The sequence below is a fragment of the Anopheles funestus genome, chromosome 2RL (assembly GCF_943734845.2).
Source record: "Anopheles funestus chromosome 2RL, idAnoFuneDA-416_04, whole genome shotgun sequence".
Classification (NCBI taxonomy): domain Eukaryota; kingdom Metazoa; phylum Arthropoda; class Insecta; order Diptera; family Culicidae; genus Anopheles; species Anopheles funestus.
In genome coordinates this window covers 1,447,962-1,467,789 of record NC_064598.1, presented here as the reverse complement: position 1 = coordinate 1,467,789, position 19,828 = coordinate 1,447,962, and the positions used below count along the sequence as shown (strand labels likewise).

The 19,828-nt window shown below is 44.8% G+C and overlaps 1 protein-coding gene across 7 annotated transcripts in view; it reads left to right on the top strand.

Annotated features, from left to right (window-relative positions):
• LOC125761518 (ras-specific guanine nucleotide-releasing factor 2-like) overlaps positions 1-19,828 on the top strand; it is a 50,239-nt gene that overhangs the window by 10,641 nt on the left and 19,770 nt on the right. For 3 of the 7 annotated variants that reach the window (XM_049422716.1, XM_049422715.1, XM_049422717.1), the window contains exons 5-17: positions 3,833-3,939; positions 4,550-4,697; positions 5,173-5,665; positions 5,841-6,263; positions 6,379-6,502; positions 6,732-7,075; positions 7,332-7,700; positions 7,780-8,112; positions 8,213-8,964; positions 9,401-9,519; positions 10,529-10,714; positions 18,063-18,083; positions 19,445-19,799. In XM_049422716.1, coding sequence (XP_049278673.1) covers positions 3,833-3,939; positions 4,550-4,697; positions 5,173-5,665; positions 5,841-6,263; positions 6,379-6,502; positions 6,732-7,075; positions 7,332-7,700; positions 7,780-8,112; positions 8,213-8,964; positions 9,401-9,519; positions 10,529-10,714; positions 18,063-18,083; positions 19,445-19,799 — 3,774 coding nt within the window. The remainder of the gene's footprint in view (positions 1-3,832; positions 3,940-4,549; positions 4,698-5,172; positions 5,666-5,840; positions 6,264-6,378; positions 6,503-6,731; positions 7,076-7,331; positions 7,701-7,779; positions 8,113-8,212; positions 8,965-9,400; positions 9,520-10,528; positions 10,715-18,062; positions 18,084-19,444; positions 19,800-19,828) is intronic. The other 4 variants (XM_049422718.1, XM_049422720.1, XM_049422719.1 and 1 more) reach the window with 4 other exon arrangements.

The window sequence follows — 19,828 nt, the reverse complement described above, 5'->3', positions numbered from 1 at the left end:
CCAGCGCTGCGTGTACAGAGTGTCCGTCTGCCCGCTATGCTTCATATCCTCGTTGCCCAGATATCCTGGTGATCGCACCGGGGAAAAGTGTCGTCGTTTTGATTGGGGTTTTGGCTTTGGCGCTTATGCTCCGTCGCCTACCGCGGTTTGGATTCTGGGCGAGATGATGAATAATCCTTCACGGTAAGCAGCGGGCTGTGCGGGCAGAGGCAGAGGCAGTTTGTCCCATGCCCCCGGGCGTAAACGACATGGCTAGAGATTGGAAGAAAAATTAATATATGGGACCAATTTATCACATACGCAGTTTATTGCCAGCACGTGAAACATTCGTTTCGGGGTTTTTATGGCGTGGCCCAAACGTTGATCGCGCACAAATGTGTGACAATCATTGTTTGCGCGCGTTTATGCACTGTAAGTCGCACGGCAGGTGTTAGATTACACTTTTGCTCTTGTAAATAAAACATAAAAACAGACACCGACAGCGGACGCCGAAGTTTCTTTCTACCTAAGGTACCACATTGGGAAAACGTAACACAATGCATGCACACATGGAGCAGCACAAATGTTTATATATATGCGAATATAAATCATCACCTATTCCTAGCACGGAAAGCCAATTTCTGCTTGCTACGCTATCGATTAAAAGGATTACACAGTGCTTACATTGAAAACTGGAATTGAATTAAGAGAACTGTGCAATGAATTCTTTTACGATTATATCACTTTTAGCAAAGCTTTTGCGTATTTTATTGTCTAGAAAAGTTTGTTGCCAATTTCCACACGCTGTGGCACAATTTTCAAATGCGGAAAGTTCGTTTTTCTTTCAACGACAACGCCTCAAATTACTGAGCGAATTGAAAAATGCCGAAAAAAGCTGCCAAAAACCAAAAACAAAATCTATGTAAAAAGGAAGCTTGCTGGATGGAAGAAGGACGACCTAGAAGACAGAAGGTCGGACAAAGCGGACGGAGCAACAGGCGGATAGGTAATCAGATATTCATGAACAACCTGAGATGAGGTTGAAGAACGATGAAATTAAGACGTGGAGGCGTGCGAGATCAAAACCATTCAGTAGGTTAGGGAGTTCACCAATGCTGCTTCAAGCTGTTGTCCATGCCATGGCTGCTGCTTGATAACATAATAAGAAAGCCACATGAATAAAACATACGCTTAAGAAGTCAGTACACCGTGCATTGTCTGTTCAATGGGGGATCGTCTTGCCACGTCTTGAGCGTTACCATTTTGTAAGAGCAAATCTGTTTCTTTGCACCGTGCAAGACAACCTTTCGTGAACCACTCCAAACAGGAAGTTAAAGTTCTGCTCCTGCGGAGGTCAGTGACGTGTCGGCCATTTTGAAATTCATTTTACCAATCGTGGTACAGGGTATTTTGAGCAGGAGCATAATTTTTAATCTTCTTTGTTCCGTGCGTTCCGTGCCTGTTGGTCGGAAACGGAAAAACAAACTTTTTTGCTCCTTGTTGCCCTTAATTTTTCTTTTGTTTTTCATATTTTCCATCCCTTTTAGAGGGGGGATCATGCAGTGGTTCGTAAAAAGTAGAAGAAATATCGAACTCACTCACCTCTGATGGCCAACTCGCTCGATAAAGAAGGTTTGTAAGGATGAACGGTGCGTTGTTGTCGTTAAAATCGAAAAGTTTCCTTTCGCAGCTTATCTGCCTGGATCGAAAATTTATCGTTCACTTCATCGGTGGGAAAAGAATGAAAAGATGCTATGTTTGCTTGTCATAGCGATTGATCCATTTCGTAGAATTGGAGACGAATGCGATGCGGTGGATGTTTTTGAATTTCTTTGTCCACCCTCCAGCCGAAACCAATCAAACAAAATTATAACAATTTCATGCATTTAACTGTCGCTGGCGTTTTCCAATGGCGCAACGAAGTTGGTTCAATTTCAGCTACGATTTTGTTACATAATGATTAATTCATAACGCTGATGAATAGATCATTTCAAGTATGCGTGGCTGGGGAATTTGTTTGAGAGACAAAATCAATTTGCCCGTGAAACGTACTGTTGATTTAGTTATTTACATTCGATTATTAAACCTACAACGGAATGTTGGAAGTAATCAAATTAATATTGGAGGCTGATCGACTTGCTGAAGATTTATTTTTATAAACTTTTTATATCACAATTCCACACACACAACTCGTGACCTTATTTAGCGCTGTGAAGAACACCGTGAACAAATAATAAATACTCTATCATTTGAATCGAGAAGTCTTCAGCAACGTCCTCAACACGGGAACATCACAAGTGCTTACGAAAGCTGTTTACGGTAAAGCTAATTCACTTCAAACATGCAAACATAATGCGCTAGTGATGATGGCCCTTTTGGGTGATATCCTTCCTTCCCCGCGGCCCCTGTAAGTGGCACACTGCCTTGTCAAGTCTGTCGTTTATGGTGCGAATAATTAATCCCGCTCTTCCGTCACAGATGCTGCTGGCAATTATGGCAAAATCACACTTTTCAAGCAGCCCTCGCGGCGGCACCATGATGCACGATGGCGGCAGCACGAACAAACGCATTGAAGCTGGTTTTTGCACCGGCAAAGGGTGGCTGTTAAGCCGGCGGTACTGTAGGAGGAATTTAATTCGAACCCTCATTCGGTTTCGGTTGTGTAATGAGTTTTCTGTTTTGGTCCCGGTGCCACCCGGTTCTGGGAGCAATCCGAACAGCAGCAGCGGATGGTTTTTGGTGGTTGCAAAGCGTGGCAAGCTTGGAGTGTTTTGCACCACATAGCCATTAGTGAAATGGGATGATGAAAATGCTTCAACGCCGGCGAATAGCAACGAGCTTTCTGGCCTTCTGGACGAACTTTGCGCATAGTTGAATGCAACTGCGGCACCGAAACGTTTGCTGCACCTTACTGCAGTGAGGAATGTTCCTCGGCAATGCTTTTCTTCTAGAGTATTTTTGCCGGTACGAAAACAATTTAATCAAATTTGTGGGCTTCATCTAGCACACAAATAAGTTACTTAAATAAAGCATTGAAGGTGCTTAAAAATTAATCGACCTAACATCTGTAAGGGTCTGCCACTTGTGCGCCTTTTGGAGATTTACTTGCGGGACTTTGAACGACTCCAGAGACTCCTACCCCGTGATAGTGTGTTTGTGTTGGATGAATTTTTCAACGAACCGTGCACGTTTCCGTTGCGCTTTCACTTTGGAAGGTTTATTGTATTTTTACCACCACGCGATTCTGGTTGGATTCGGTAAAGGGATCTGCAACGAGGTATCGGACGAACAGGAGAGTAGCGAGTATGATACAGCATCGTTCCATTCTTACTGTGGTCATCTCTTGTGTGAAGAGCAGTACGATTGCCTCTGGATATGAATGCAGACAAATGGGTTTTGCAACAATGCGGCACCAGTGTACCAGACTCAAGAAGGAACAGAAGGAAATTTGATTACAATCCCTTCTTCGGCCGTGGTTTTGCGTAGTGTCTGAAAGGCACTACGGTCTCTTAGTAACGACGAGACGACCAGATGGAATATAAGGATGAAACATCACCACACAAACCATGTTTTGTATTTATAGATCTCATAAATCTGATCTGCTCAGGGGTGTAATATTTCAGCTGACCTCCAGTACCCTAGCATCAAAATTTTCTCGTAAGGAACTGGCACAAATTACAAAAGCTCAGTAAATGTTCAACGAAACGCATCTAAATAATTAATTCTTTTAACCAAAAACTTCAAAACTTCAACAATTCAAATGAAAAAACAGGAAAGAATGAATGTTTTATAATACACTTTATGCTATTTCACCAGTTATTGTTTCTATCTCTGATTGGTTTTTCTTTTACAGCATTGCTTCACTATTTGCTACCGGCGAGAAAATCAAAGACAGTACGAACTGCGTGCGGCCACGGAATCAGAGTGCTCAGCCTGGATCATTGCCATACGCGAGGCAAGGTAAATGTTCAAACTATCTAATGGGGCTTTATTTTCAGCACTTTTCAGCAAAGAAAAGAAAAAGAACACCCCTACCCCTACCTAGTTTTATGACGGTTGAGTTGTGGATGACTTGTGGCCGTTTTCAACGCGAGCAATAGTTATTGCATAATTTTACATGTTTAATGAATGTTTTTTTTTCGCTCCTTTTTTGGGGGGAGGAGGAAAATGAGTTTCTATTGAAGACAGTGTAATAAATCTGCCGCCCAAGTTTTCCCACTTTCCCACGGTTATACGTGCCCGGTTCTTATTTAAATTCTTCACTTCAACGCTCATGCATATTCATTACAAAGCGAGAAGCCAAGAACCGGCAGCACTCGGCTTCCAAACGTTCTTCAGCTGATTGCATTTTAATTAGTACACTTGTCGGCTTTGAAGGCTCGCTCTCTAGTTAGGTGCACTTTCTACTGTACTTTAGCATGGGAAATGGGCATGCTTTTTCTTTTTTTCCAATCCCATGTCCATGTTCCCGTCTCGCAACGGTTTCCACATAAATATATGTATTTCTTGCATTTCTTCGACCTGTCGTTCGCCATGTACCACACGTGCACTCTTGAATAAACACTACCAGCTTCAACAAGCTGCTGCTCCAGAAGGAGGAACTCGAGCAGAAGCATGTCCATCTGTTGCAAGTGGTCGAAAGCGAGAAAACGGCCAAATGGCAGTACACTCAACAGTGCGAGGAGCTGGCTTCGGAAATACGAAAGCTTCGTGCGGAGGTAAGTCTGGGTGTGTGTGTGTGGGTATTTGTGATTTGTTAGCGGGAAGGGGATGGTGGGAATAATAAAAGGAAAGAAAGCGGGAGGGTGGGTGTCAGGGAAGAGGATTGTTTGTGTGCGTGTTTGTATCCCGTGGGACGCAGGAACGGGGCAGAAGGTTATTAATCGTCCTCAGTTTTTGCTTGCCTTTCGCTTCACTACACTTCAACGACATCGGCCGGAAGCTTTTCCGGAAGCATTCAGTGGTTTCTGAGAAGTCCGATGATGTTGGCTGAAGGACATGGGGTAGCAAGAGCAGGGTTCGCTGGAGGAAAGCCTTCCAGAGAGCGGGTTGTTTGTGCGATAGCGAGGCGGAGCAACACACTTAAGAACTAATTATTGTTTTGACTTTCCTCGTTTCCGGTTTTGGCGCGTGTCGACTTTTCGTTGCCACGATATTTCCTGCGGTCGCTCTTTCCCGCTCCGGATCCGCTAGATTTGTGTGCTTAGAAAGGAGACCCGCTCGAGCTATTCGGCCACACCCGTCGGGCGGGGCAGCTTCAGTGTGCCCGGCGACTCGCAGGACGATCACGGTTCATTGCCGGGTCTGTGTGCCTCGGTCCAGGATTCGATTGAGCTGCGCAAGATAAAGAAGGTGCAGAGCTTCTTCCGCGGCTGGCTATGCAGACGGCGCTGGAAGCAGATCGTGGAAGAGTACATTCGGTCACCGCACGCGGAAAGTATGCGCAAGCGGAACCATCTCGTGTTCAGCATGGTCGAGGCGGAGGAGGAATATCTCGAGCAGCTCGAAGTGCTCGTGGCCTGCTTTCTGCGCCCGTTCAAGATGGCCGCCAGCTCCAAGCGGCCGCCCTGCTCGCACGAGGACGTCAACTCGATCTTTCTCAACTCCGAGACGGTACTGTTCCTGCACCAGATATTCCTGAAGGGATTGACCTCACGACTGGAGTCCTGGCCAACGTTAGTGCTTGGTAAGATTGCCTCTACTCCGTGACCAACTGGGAAGAACAGCATTAATGCCGCTGTTCTTCGCTCTTCTTGCTCACTTACCTAACGCGCTTCATGCGGCCTGCACGCCTCACATCCCTATCTGCCCATACATCATTTTGTATAAAATTAGCTTTAATTTTCCGAATACATTTCTAGGCGATCTGTTCGACATGCTGCTACCCATGCTGAGCATCTACCAGGAGTATGTTCGCAACCACCATTACAGTCTACAGGTGCTGACCGAGTGCAAGAGCAACACCAACTTTGCCACGGTGCTGAAGCGCCTGGAAGCCAAACCATCATGCCAGGGACGGAGCCTCGAAACATTTCTGACCTACCCCATGCATCAGATACCGCGATACATCATCACACTGCACGAGCTTTTGGCGCACACGCCCCACGATCACGTTGAGCGGAAGAGTTTGCAAAATGCACGCCAGCAGCTCGAAGATCTGTCGCGCCAAATGCATGACGAAGTCTCAGAAACGGAAAACCTCCGCAAGAACCTTGCGGTCGAGCGAATGATAGTGGAAGGTTGCGACATTTTACTCGACGTCAATCAGGTGTTTGTACGGCAAGGTGAGCTAGTGGGTCGAGAAAATGCAAACGGAAAAGCTTTATCGCAAAAGAAGTAACAGCTTTTGGGCTGATGCTGTCAGACTGCCGCTTTATGCTGTCAAATTTCCATTCACAGGAAGCTTGGTGCAAGTACCGCCCGGTCGAGGACGAATACGCAGCCGTCTTGCGTCCTTCAAAAGTGAGCGTGATGCCGTTCGGCAATGTTTCCTTTTCTCGAACCATATGATTATAGCAACAAGGTAAGCAACCCTGCCTAGAGCTTTCACACGAACATTGAAATATTTCACACAGCTTTTCTTCGAACGAGAGTGTGAAATATTTCATGTGTATCATAGAATCCTGATTTCAGGATACGTTTCATGAGCTTTCGAGCGAGTGTGGAGAGTGATTTCGTGAGCGATTCGTATACTTTTACCCGATTTGGAATTAAAAAAAAAGTCGTTCGTTTGAATGGTAATTAACTTTCAGAACATCGGGAGGCCGCTTACATCTTCTACCGGATGTTGGAAAAATTCCCTTAGCCGATGCGACACTCGTCGAAGATCCGAGTGAAGTACAGCACGACGATGAGGATGCATCCGTTTGTTCCGCATCGACCCGAGGCAGTACGCTTAGCGTGACAGAGTCGGTCAATGCAGGCAACAGAGATTTCAAGATATTCGTCGAATCGAAATCCGGAGCCCGTCATGGAATCCATCTGGTGGCACCCACTATACAAGACAAAGAAGCGTGGATAAGCGATATTTCACAGTGTTTAGATAACATTCACATGCACTCGTTGCTGTCGCCGGGAATCGGGGGATCGTCAGGAGGTATGTGAACCGCGGAATCTGTGACGTGAATGTTGAGTGTAGTGCAATCTCTCGGATATTCGTTGCCTGTAAGCATCCTGATGACATCCTGATCCAAATTTTTTCTATTTTTCTCTTCCCACCGCACACTGTATGTTGCTTGTCCTCTGGATGGAAACTGGATGTTCTTGCGTTGTCCTTTTTTTGATATTGCATGTTTCCTGTCACCCTCTCCAATCTGGGCGGTTGGCGATTGCTGGGGTTGAAAAATCTGAAGCATCTCTTCTTGCAGGCCATCAAGCGCTACGAGCCGATCCTCGGCTATTTAAAGATGATGTCGATATCCGGTTCTCAAGAACATTGAACTCGTGCAAGTTGCCACAGGTGCGCTACGCCACGCCTGAGCGTTTGCTTCAACGTCTTACAGATTTGAGGTTCTTGTCAATTGACTTTTTGAATACCTTCCTGCTAACGTACCGCGTGTTTACCGATGGCGAAACGGTACTAAATGCATTGAAAAGCGTATTCTACGATCCCCCCGTGGAGCCATCCTGCGATTGCGAGCATCAGACAGATTTCCTGGAGCTGCCATATCAAGACGGACGTGCATCACCACGTCGTACATCGGGTGCGAGCTCCGTTTCAGGTATGCTTTATGATGCAAATCATAAGTATCACGGACGTGTCGAACATGTAATGGAATGGCTTTATTTACCTTGTGCTAGGTTACTGCTCGGAAGGAGCTGACCGGGATCGTTCAATGAGCGGTGACTCAACAGGTCTACGCTTTCGAGGCTCTCGAAGGGGTTATCAAAATCACCAAAGCTCGGAACAGGAAACTCTCTCCTGGATACCGGAGCAGGTGGGTCCAGTAATAATCCACAGCACGCATCATCTGAACGAGAAGGTCGTTGAGGAAAAGCCAATCGAACCGGCGAGCGGAACGGCCCATTTGCAGAGTAAATCACAGCATCAGCTTCACCAGCAGCCACAGGACGATTCTTACCTGGTAATACCAAAAACGATGCCCGGTTCGAGTAGCTCCGATACTTTAACAGGTGATTAGGCAATGTTTATGATACATTACACACTTCCACTCGATCATCCTGTTGTGGCCCGCGTATTAATCCCTTTTGTCGTGCGTTGTACATCTTTTAGAAACGGCTATGAGTGGTCCATCCTCCCCGTCCAATCTAAGCAGCGTTACACTGGTAGGATCAACCGGTTCCGGAGGGCAGGATAAATCAGACGATACACCAACAGAGGGAACATTTAAGTACGGTAAAGCCCCCACCAGCCCATTGCCCGAGCGTGTTAATCCGAAGGCACACAAAATCCTGACCCATGCCACCGCAACACCTCCGACGCCCACCATCTGTACTACGGATACAAGCCAAACGGAGGACGAATCCGGCCAGACATCAAGAACGCCGGACAAACAACAGCCAGCTTCGCAGGATCACCAGCAACAGCAGCAACAGCAGCATCATTCGCCACAACATCAGCAGCAACAAATTAAAACACCTCCAACACCCCCGACCGTAACAACCACTCCATGTTACAGCCCTTCCAACGGCCAGCCCCCGAATGGGGCTTCTCCACTGCACCAGCAGTTACAGCAGCAGCAATCACTTCCGTTAAAATCGGAACAAGCCACCATCGTACAGGGACGGCTCGAGATTGGAGGTCCGAAAATCGTAACTCAACCTTATCTGACGACCACGACTACAACGACGGTTACGATAACGACGACGACAACGGCCACGTCCACAAAAAGCATTTCGCCGCCTCATCTGCTACCGATGGACCGACGACCGAGCGTTGGCCACAACATTGCCATACCGCATGCGGCCCTCTGTCAACATCGGCACAGCCTGCAGCTAAACGGGGACGGCAGTCTCTTCAACAAGGTACGTACTTTCCGTTTTGCGAAGGGATTAGAAATCACTCGTTGCTCGGTACAGCCCGGAGAGGCTTTACGTGCCCCTGACCACTTACACCGGGTGACCTTTACCATTAAATTACTATTACGGCTTAAGCTCATGCCACAAACGGGTCCTTGTACTAGGAACGGTTACACAGTTTTACCGTTCCTTTCCGTTGGCTTTCCTTTCGCACGCTAGTGCAATCTAGGTGTGATGGGAAAATTGTGCTCGTTAGTTACAGTAAACTGTTCTTCCTGTTGTTGTTGAGTTCCTTTTATCACTAGCAAAATCATTAACATTGTTATTACAAATTTGTTCTTTTATTTCGAGCTCTTTTCTAATCAAGAGATTTTTTCAGAAATAAATCTAAATTTTACCAACTGTTGGCAATTATGCACAAATCGTACCGTATATCTTACAGAGCGAAAAGACCAGCAGCAGTCCACGATTGACCACCAGAAAATTTTCCGCCCCAAAGACACCGGAACGACAGCGCAAGAGTCTGTTTGGAACGCCCCAGAGAGATCGTGATTCATCCAGGTATGTATGATCCCAGGAAAAAGCATTTCCGTAAAACAGTCCAGTCATGTCACGATTGGGGCCGTCCTCATTGAATGTGGAGGCGACCCTTTTACTGTATTGCCTTCGGTGTTGTGATGATGTTTCCAGCTTATGTGTTGACTTCAATAGTCCTGCATAGTTTGTCTGTTTTGAAATTTCGTCGTACTGCGGTCATGGAAATGTCCCTTCATCGTACAATCATTTCGCCGAATAAATCATCTCCTTCCCGTGTTTCAACATGTTTCCTTCGCTTTGCCAGACTCATGGCGAAAGATTCTCGTCAACAACGTTACACGAAGGCAGTGGAATGATTAATTGTTCGCTAATTTATGAGCGAAAGTAGACAAACGTCAGAACCGTTCATTGGTGCCCTTTTGCAAAATTTGGCTTTTCCGTGGAAGTACTTCATGTCCGCACGGGGAAACGGTACAGTTTTCCGAACGTAGTTTTCCCTTCCAAGGTCAGTTCTTGTTGCCAAACGCTAATGCGTCCAGCGATGCATTCGGTGATTCGATTGGAAATTTCCGTCTGGTTGTGACACCATAGGATAATATTTGTTTGTTTTGCATCAAGTTTCCCACATTTCCTTGTCGGTAGATGCATCCATATGTTGCAAATGATTTGTGTGCCCTTGTCGAATGAGTTTCGATGGTTCTGTTTTAGGAAAATACATGATCTGTAAATATGGATGGGCTTGGAGATAATGTGCATGTGACCTCACCAGGTAAACCTACCCTTTTCGATGACTGATGACCGCGATGGTTTCTCATTGTACCAAATATTGTATATATTCACGTTAAAGATGCAACACTCAAGCGTTCTATAGGACACATCTTCAAATGCTATTTCCGCTTGAACCCTTACCTTGTTTTTATGCACATCCGTCAACGCACACACACACACCCATACACGCCCGGTTGTTCCTTTTGTCCTATTTTTTCTCTCTATCCCTCTTTCTATCTGTTTCTCTTCACCGTTCGTTTCACAGCACGCGCCGATTTTCCGAAAGTGACGATGACATGGCCACGTCGATCTTCACCACACCACGTGGATCGCTTGGTGGTGTATCGCTGAACACCATTTCGTCCCGAGCTTCCATGCAGCACGATCATGTTCCTCACTGCTCCAGCAAAGTAGGCGTAGTAATCACTTCCTACCGCCAGTCGCAACGCAGGTAAACGCAACCCACACCACCCCTACACCCAACTTTACACTCCCCCCTTGAACCAACCACCCCAACTCACCCCGCTAGATCAATTTTCGCGGTGCCTAATGTCAACGTGGCGGATTTCTTATTCAAAAAATGATCTTCATTTCCTTTCGTTCCGTTTCATCATACGCATGATCGGTATCGTGCGCCAAGGATCAGACCTCGCCCCATCTGCATACTGTTATGTTTTTAAACGTGTTTCCAGTTTTTGGCTCTATTTTTCATACCATTGCTAGCGGTTGTTTTCGCTCTTCTTCAGACCACTTCGAGCTGATCCGTTTTCTGTTGATCTGTTTGTGTTCGATCTGTTCCATTTTGAAATGCTGTCTCTTATTTGCAATTAATTATTTGTTTCCCGTTTTAAACGTTTGCTCTAACGTTTGCTTTTTAAGGAATGAGCCGAAGTATCCTGGCTTTTCCCCCACCGTTATTGGTCTTTGTCGATTTATGTTATCCATGAACGAATGTTGGAATGCTTACTTTCGTTGAGAAATATTTGTGCCTACGAATTCGTTTCTCGTTTTTTTTCTTCAGTTTATTGATTCTTATCCACATCGAAAGACTACACTAGAGAACACTTTCGCTTCCTCGGTCAAAGATTGAGTATGGGGATTTTTATGATAAAATATGAGCAAAAAGTTGGATGAAATTCAAAACAATCTTTAGCAAGGATAGGATGAAAGAAATTCTTTTATCCGCTTTTATCATCTAGATTAGCTTGTGAAAGGGTTCGATTGGAGTGAAATACATCCTTTTCAATTGCTCAATCAAAACGTTTTCCTGCCACAACCCTTGTCCGAATGATATTGTATTGATAGCTCTTCATAAGGATCGTTAAAATCGATATAAAATCCAAGGAAAAATAAGTTCATTTACTCACGAGATTACCCTGGAATGAAAATTTTCCAAATTGAAAGTTAAAAAATCGATTAAAATCATAAATAATACGGTTGATTTTTGGGGAGGTCATCCTCAACGGTGAAACGTTACATTTTATCGTTTCGAAGGATGTTAAAGATGGCAGAAAGGATCGGTTTTTGGGTTTTAGGACCATTTTTTAATTAAACCACAGCACATCAGCCTTACATTTGGCTCATCTCTAAAAATAAAAGCTGATGGGCTGAAATGTTATGCCGAGATGAAAACGTAACGCACAAATGAAACTTTTGAAATGTGAAACGGAGATCTTCTGTACGAGAATCGGATTAAGGTCAGCGTAACTAATCACAGCAATTGTCATGGTACGGAGTCTGTCTCCTTCCCGTCGACGAAAGTACACGAGTTTAATCTTGAAATATGTCAGTAGAGATGTCTTTTCTGTGCAGTTTTACTTGCTCTTACTGCTCGCCGCCTCTCGAGTATTAACGTCGGCAGTCAAATAAAGCTACGGCACATGTCGAAGCAGCAGTAGCAGCAGCAGCAGCATCTGCACGTTCGCCAATCCTTTTCCTTGTGGGCTGTATTAAATTCTAAAGTGAGAAGACAATCGTATCTGACATGTTTTCACACAGCCATACATGGGTGGAATGGAACTAGTTTGAGAAAGTAAAAAAAAAACAACAAAACACGCAACTAAACAAAGTTCCTGGATTACGACGGACGACTGCTGTGTATATGCAAACACATGCTCTCGGATGTGTTTTATACATCGTATCTGAGCGTGTCGTGAGGGAGTTGGACATTCTTCGTTCCAAAGAAGGATACTAGCGGAGCTAGAAAGGATCAGCAACCATCAGCAAAAACAACTGCCAACAGCAGCACTAGCAGCAACAGCCGAAGGAACAAATGCCTGGGAACGAATGCGAACCTTTTACACGATTGTGGCGCACGTATGCATGTGTATGTGTGTGTCTGCTTGTTGTGAACATTGTTTACGTAGTCCTGTTTCCGACAATTTATGATTTATTGCATCTTATCCGCACGAAGATGTTAAACATGCTATGCTACGTATCGAGCGACCTCAACAGATCGTCCGAAAGCTCTCGAGGGAAACAGTGGAGCAGTGCGCGAGGCAAAACAAAGAGCTAAAAATAATACAAAAAAAAGATTGGTTTCCATACCAAAGGATGGAAAATGATTCCTTACCATTCGACTCCACGTGAGTGGTGAATTTAGTGGAAATCTTCTGGGAAATATTTGCCTAAGTGGATTTCTTGTTGGACCTATCAGCTTTATCGACGTGCCGGCTAGGTTGCATGGTGTACTAGCACAGAGAGAAATATTCAATCGAGTGCTTTGGTTATACATTTATTCACAACTGGCAAAGACTTTTGTTCTTTGCAACAAGAGCTTTTCGTAAAACTGAGTTGAATGTTTTTATGACTTCATCAGCAAGGGACTTCTCTTGTATGCTTATCATAAACAAAATCGCACCAAGAATTTAGTTTTTGTGGAAAACTGCTCAAAAACTAAGCTAAAGGCACCAGAAAAAAAAATAATTCTATCAAATTGGGCATGTCAGAAGATAGCAGCTTCTTTTTCCACGATGCGTCCCGTTTTACCGTTCCAGACGGTAGTTGAATAAAAATACCTCATATCGGAAGTCACCATCGTTGGAACTTCATTTCCTTCCAATAGTTCTTAATAATCCCAGCATGCAAACAGTGATCCCGCTGTTCCCCGGGGGTTCCTGTGTCTCAAGACACGAAAACAGTGGATAATAAAACTGAAGATAGTGCAAATCATAAACTCGCACCGTTCAGAAGAATCTGTAAAACTGTAAGACACAGATGGGAAAATACGTTTTTATTGCAATATACAATTCGTAAAGCATTTCTTGTCCCTCTCGCTTTGCGTCTTGATAATGCGCTAGTCAGATCGTCCCTAACACGGCTGTATAGTTTTACAGCCAACTCCTCAAATCTCTGCCAACGATGGCACCAACAAAATGGAAACATGCACACCAGCCAATGAAGAAAAGATTCAAAACTAAGCGATAAAAGGATAATGTTTCCACTCCTTTATTCCACTCCCGGCTGTCTTAAGACAGCCGCACCGAGAGCGCAAACGGAAGAAGTGTGAATTTTCTTTCTGCTAGTTGCTAGTTTTCTGCCATTTTCTTCCTGCCTCCGGTTATGTTCCGGTGAGCCTTATGGTTTACCGCAAAGAAGACACGTCACGACCGTACGAGGAACGAGGAAGGGACTTCATGGTAACGAGAATAGTGGAGAAGATGGTTTGCCATCGTTTTGGCAGAAGATTTATAGCAATTGGAACGATGAAAACGTATTTTGCTACATAAATCTTGTTTCCCCATCGAAATACAGTCGTCCTGTGTGCTCAGGCTGCTTCGTGTGGTGCATGAGACGCGAGTAGGTTACGAGCGAATTCTTAAAGAGGGCCAATCACACCAAGACCAGCTATTGGGATGGATGCGACCGGAACTCTCCGCAAGGGTTACGCCGGGGTTCGGAGTGTGTACATGTGTGTAAGTCATTGAGAGTGAAAACAAGGGCAAGTGCAGGGCAACGAAGCATCGGACACTATCGGAGATTGATGAAGATTTAGAGCTAATGTATTTCCAAGGGTGATGTATGAACTTCCGTTACTGTTTAGTCGGACCGGCAGCAACCCGTTCTGAAGTTTCCTTTCGGCAGAGCGGACGTACGCAGGGAAAAGGTTATTCTAAAGCCATAACGAATGACTAAATGGGATTTTGTATCAAATTGTTCGGCCGATTGTTAGCGATTAGTGGAGCAGGATCGTAAAGTGGGAAGAATTTACATAAATGTGCTGTGATTTGTAGCAATTAAGTATAGTTTTCTTAAAATAGCATGTGATTTGCAGACGCAGAACCAAGGGAAAAAAACAAAATAAGTTATGTAGACAACAAACCCCAACGCTCAATCTTTGTACCTGGCGAAAGTTTCGTGTACTTTTCTATCGTTTTTCTTTTATTTATTCTCTCTATCTGTCTGTCGCTCTGTTTTCGCTCCGTTTTAATCTAACTTACCTGTCTCGTGCAGCTGCAACTCTGTACTCATCCGAACTGAAATAAAACAGAAAACAACAACAAAAAAAAACCCTTCGATTAGTACTCACTACTATGTGCGTGTGTGTGTGTTTTTTTATGCAATGTTTTACTTTAAGTTAATACGTTACTTACCGTTACATGTTGTTTCTTACTCTTCTTACACTATGTTTCTTTTTTCTTGATCTCTCTTTCTCTTTTCTCTCTGAATGTGTTGCTCTCACTTGCTCTGATACCGTGTGTGATCGTGTTCATGGATGTTTATATTTACGTCTGTTTCTTGTGTGCATTCTGTACCAACTGTAAACCAAAAAAAAACAAAACCATCCATCGTGGTTCTGCAACAAACCAAAAAAAAAAAAACCATCTTATCAAATCCCACTCAACGACCAATCGGACGGATAAAATATATGTTCAACAACATCATAACATTGTTGCCTATAAATATAAACAAACGCCTTAATGGACGCATAAAACATAAAACAACACATATCTCTCCCGGACTCATTTTCATTCCGCACCAAATCACATGCTTTCTTACCACAAAAACAAAAACTCATCCCTTGCCTCTGTATCATGTTGGCGGCACGATGGCATTATCTTCTGCCGGCTCGATATAAATTTGCTCCACTAACAATCTTATCACTTCCCAATCTATCAACCTACGCTACATTTGCACAAATCCTCACGCTTTGGAATTCGTTTGCAATGGCCGATTGGTGGAAAACACTACACACAAAAAACGAAAATATTTTCCCCTGGCGCACACGCCAACACGCACCACACAACGAACACTCACGTGCTCCATCAATCAACCCGGTTTGATCTCTCTTGTTGCTCCATGTGACAAACTAAATCGTTGGAACTGTATTTTTATTTGTCTCCCACCCCAAACTGTGGCGGGCTTTTCCGGCCGGCGGGTGATCACCCATTGTCTGTATTGTGTACTTGGGCAAACTTTTATCCGCCCGTGATATCCCTTTCGCTATCCTAAACGCTCTCCCTCTATCAATCTATCTCACTATCTGTCTATCTGTTTTTGGCTGTCTGGCTGTCCTGTCTGTTGCTGTGTGTCTCTCTGTGTGTCTCTGTACCTCTCTCTCTGTGGCTGTCTGTCTGTCGTCGAATGCCTGTTTGACGTCGTCCGTCCAAATGTGGCCGAACTGGTCTTGGTTTGATTGATCGTGGCGTATGAACCGGTGTATCTATCCATTTTTCGTTGGTCCTCTTGGTTGCTTTGACGGCAACCGTTCAACCATAATCTGTCTTTTTTGTCGTCTTTTTTTCCCTTCATTTGAACCATCTTGACGTTGCTTTTGCAAACTGCCTCCATCTGAAAACCGTTTGTTACACCTGCTAACAAACAACCATAATAACGTCGAACATATTCAACTTAAAATGGATTTTGTTTCGTTATTGTTGTAAATTTACGTTTCATTTTGTATTTTGTTTCATCATTCGGACATTTTTCGTATAACCAAAAAAAAAACCATTTAATTTGTTTTATTGATCTTCATCTGTGCTTTCGTTCGATGTTGCCGTTTTATCGATATCGCTTCACTTTTTCCACCCTTTTAAACATTCGGGAGTACGGTTTTCACTTACTAAAAACCAACAACCACTCCATGCTTACTTGCAATCCCCCCAAAAATACCAATATTATTTCGGCACGTTTTCGCATCGTTTGCGTTTGGCGATAACGATTCGATACTGGATCCCAATTCTTTTTTTGTGCCAAAAATTTCTCCATTTTATTTCTTCATAAAAACAAAAACAATCCACGGTTTCATCAAAAAACGCATTTTGGAAATGTTTTCCGGCATGGTCCGGTTTGCTTTTTGGCTCGTGTTTGCTCGTATAAAAACACACACAATCCAACGATTACATTGCGCGCTTTGGGGTTGCTTTTGTGCAATGAAACGAATTATGATGATACTCTGCGGCTTGTGACATGCCTTTTTTTTATTTTTCCCATTCGCATTAAACATTGCGCGCTGCGGCAAAATGCAATCTGGAAAACGTACCGACCGACACAATACCAACATGTGTACCATGTAACAAAAAATACATCCTTTTTATTAACGTTGATTCAACACGTGAACATAACGATGGTCAAAAATCCAACCACCTGCCGTGGTACCGTGGAACCCGCACTCGATTATTATATGCTGGGCCGGATGTTTGATAACAAAAATGCACCGAAATGTGAAAAATATCCCTTCGTGCGCACACACACACGGTGTGCATCTACTTATATCCCGGTGACCTTACCATTTTGTGGACCTAAATGTCCATTCCATCATCATTGTGGACATGGTATTAAAACACCTTTCCGACAATGGGGGGGCATTGGGCTGGTTTGATGACCCTGATCCGACAAATCTTTCATCCTCCGGCCACATTTGCGAAACCGTCCGGACTGGTGTGCGGTTCCGTTTTTCTGGTCTTTTGGGGACGATCTGGAATGTCGGGTTTTTATTGTCGTCCGTGGAACTGACGTACACAAAAAATGCTTTGCCACTGCCTAACCATATACGCGCCGTTGTTCGTGTCCGCCGTTGTTCTGGTTCTGGTTCGTTTCGTCCTCCTTTCGACACGATGACCGATAACTCATTCGTAACAAACCCTCCAAAATGACCCACACTAATATGTAATGCAAACACACACACAATCACCTACATCGGGTCACAATCCGAAATGCCATAAAATGGCTACCGGGAAACCACGTCTTTTCCCATATCGTGCTCACCTGGTTGGGGTCCGCTGGGTGGATACACGGTGGTTGGGGGCTTCGAAACGGCCCTGCTCATTCATCTCATCGCAACGGGACGAAAAAAAACCCAACCATTCTTTCATTCTCGGGTGATTCGGGTTTTATGAACGGATTTTGCTTCCTGCTATTGCTCGGAAATGTTTCATACCACCTGTACCCTCTGTCTCCGGTCTGCCTGTAATCAACATCATCTTCATAACGTCGCCTCCTGGCCACGGTTCCATCGAACTCCATTGATCCCTTTTTGCTGCATGCTCGCGTAACCCATCGACCGACCAACGGGGGCCGTTGAAAACCGTACGTGCATTTCCACATGTTGGCTCCGGTGCTTCTGAATGGGTTCGGTTTTATTATCAATTTTCCAAACGATGAAATTGATGACGTCCAATTGAAACCGGGGAATAATAACCGTGGTCCTCCCGGATGTTGCACCATACCGGCGATTCGATGCTATCGGGATCATTTTTTTCTCCCCCCGCGTTCTTTTGTATGTACTCGTCGGGTTGGGTCCTTATACATGTTGGATAAATTTCGTCGCTTCGTTGGATCGCATGTTTATATGCCCACAGCATGGGACCGGACCCGCTTTGGTAAGTCAATGGTAGTGCGCGCTTTCCATTATTAATATGGCCCGGTGGATTGATCGGTTCGATTGCGGAAAGTTTGCTTAAAGCTGCATCACTTGAACATTTGCAAACAATGGAAGCTTGGTGTACATGTTCGCACCGAGTGCTGGCATTTATTCGATTTAAGCTCTTCAGTTAACAAGAGTCATCCTTGTACTGGATTGATGATGAACACTTTACTAATGCGATGAATTACTTTAAGCATGATATGCTCATGAAACATAGAAATTTTTTTTTTATTTATCATTTGAACTTCATGTGGTGATTTTCGGCACAAAATTTGTAATGCAGCCAATTAATATATAATCGAGGCACTAATTGAACAGAAAGGATCAAATTTCAAATTACCATTTGAACCACTGCGAAATGAAGCGTTCTTCATTTGGGGCAAAGAACCACTCGTCCATGGTGCCGTGCCGTGACGTGGTGGACGAGCGAAAGTTTACGAGATAAATAATGTATGTATCTCAAGACGACAGGTCCTCAGGTTTTCGGGTACAACAAGAGCAAGGCTCAACGAGAGGAGAGAGCTTTGAGGTCGTGGTGTCATAACAAGCTCGACCAAGATGTTTTATTTACAAGCTTTCGCGCGTCCGGTACGGTGGAATGACGTTGGAGGTGAAAGCAATTTCCGAGCAATCCCCCTACTGACACGAATAGTAATGAAGCAGGTGCGTGTGGCGGTGTCAGCGACACAATCTTATCCCGATATTGCTGCTGGTAGTGGGAATGATTTATATCCGACGGTTCGCGCCTGGATGCGGCGTTGGTTGTTCTTTCGGGCGTAATCACCTGTGAGAATAAATCAACCTTTCGTGTTCCCGCGGGAGAACGCAGCGCTGGCAACTCTCGGTTAACGCTTCCAAGAGAAAATGCGTTGAATGGAAGGAATATCACTTTAATCGCTTGCTCTGCTTGATTCTGTACCCGACCGCAGTGAAGTTTTTCTTGGAAAATTATTTATATCCTGTGGGCTGTTGCAAATGAACTCATTGTCTGTAAAGCTGTACAAAAAGCTTCCATTCTTTCCGGCATTTCAAAACCGATTTCTTCATCATCCCGATCAATTTCGATCATATCCGTTGAACGCGTGTCGTAGTGCACAATCATGCATCATGATCATCACGCTCTCTATTCGCCTCTATCGCAAATCTTCATCTCTATCGCATCAATTGCTATTTGAACACGTATGACACATCGGGAATAAAAACTAAAACGTAACACTAAACCTTCACCTAAACCTTTGCGCAACGCATCCTTGCCACGCAAACACGCAACTTGCGGTCGTCCTTTCGTCCTTTCGTCCCGTGTTTAATCCCGCACAGGAGTAGCACATCGACGGCAGCGGCGGCATTCGCGATCGCTACCTCAGCTTCCAGCAATCCCCGGGATGAGCCCCCCGAGGTGGAAGCTAGGAACCGAAAGGAGTCCGTCGTCAGCTCGCCGGCCACGATGCGAGTGCTGAACGTGCTGCGACACTGGGTGTCGAAGCACTTCCAGGACTTCGAGCAGGATGCAGCTCTGCGCAGTCAGACGATAGCCTTCCTGGACGACATCACCTGCAGTCCAAACCTATTGCCCACTGAGCACCGAGCTGCATCGCAACTGCTGCGGCTACTCTGCCGTGACGATATTGATAGCGGGAAACAACAGCTCGAGATTCTTCTTACGCCACCACAGGTATACCACGGGGTGAATGCGGGAAGTTG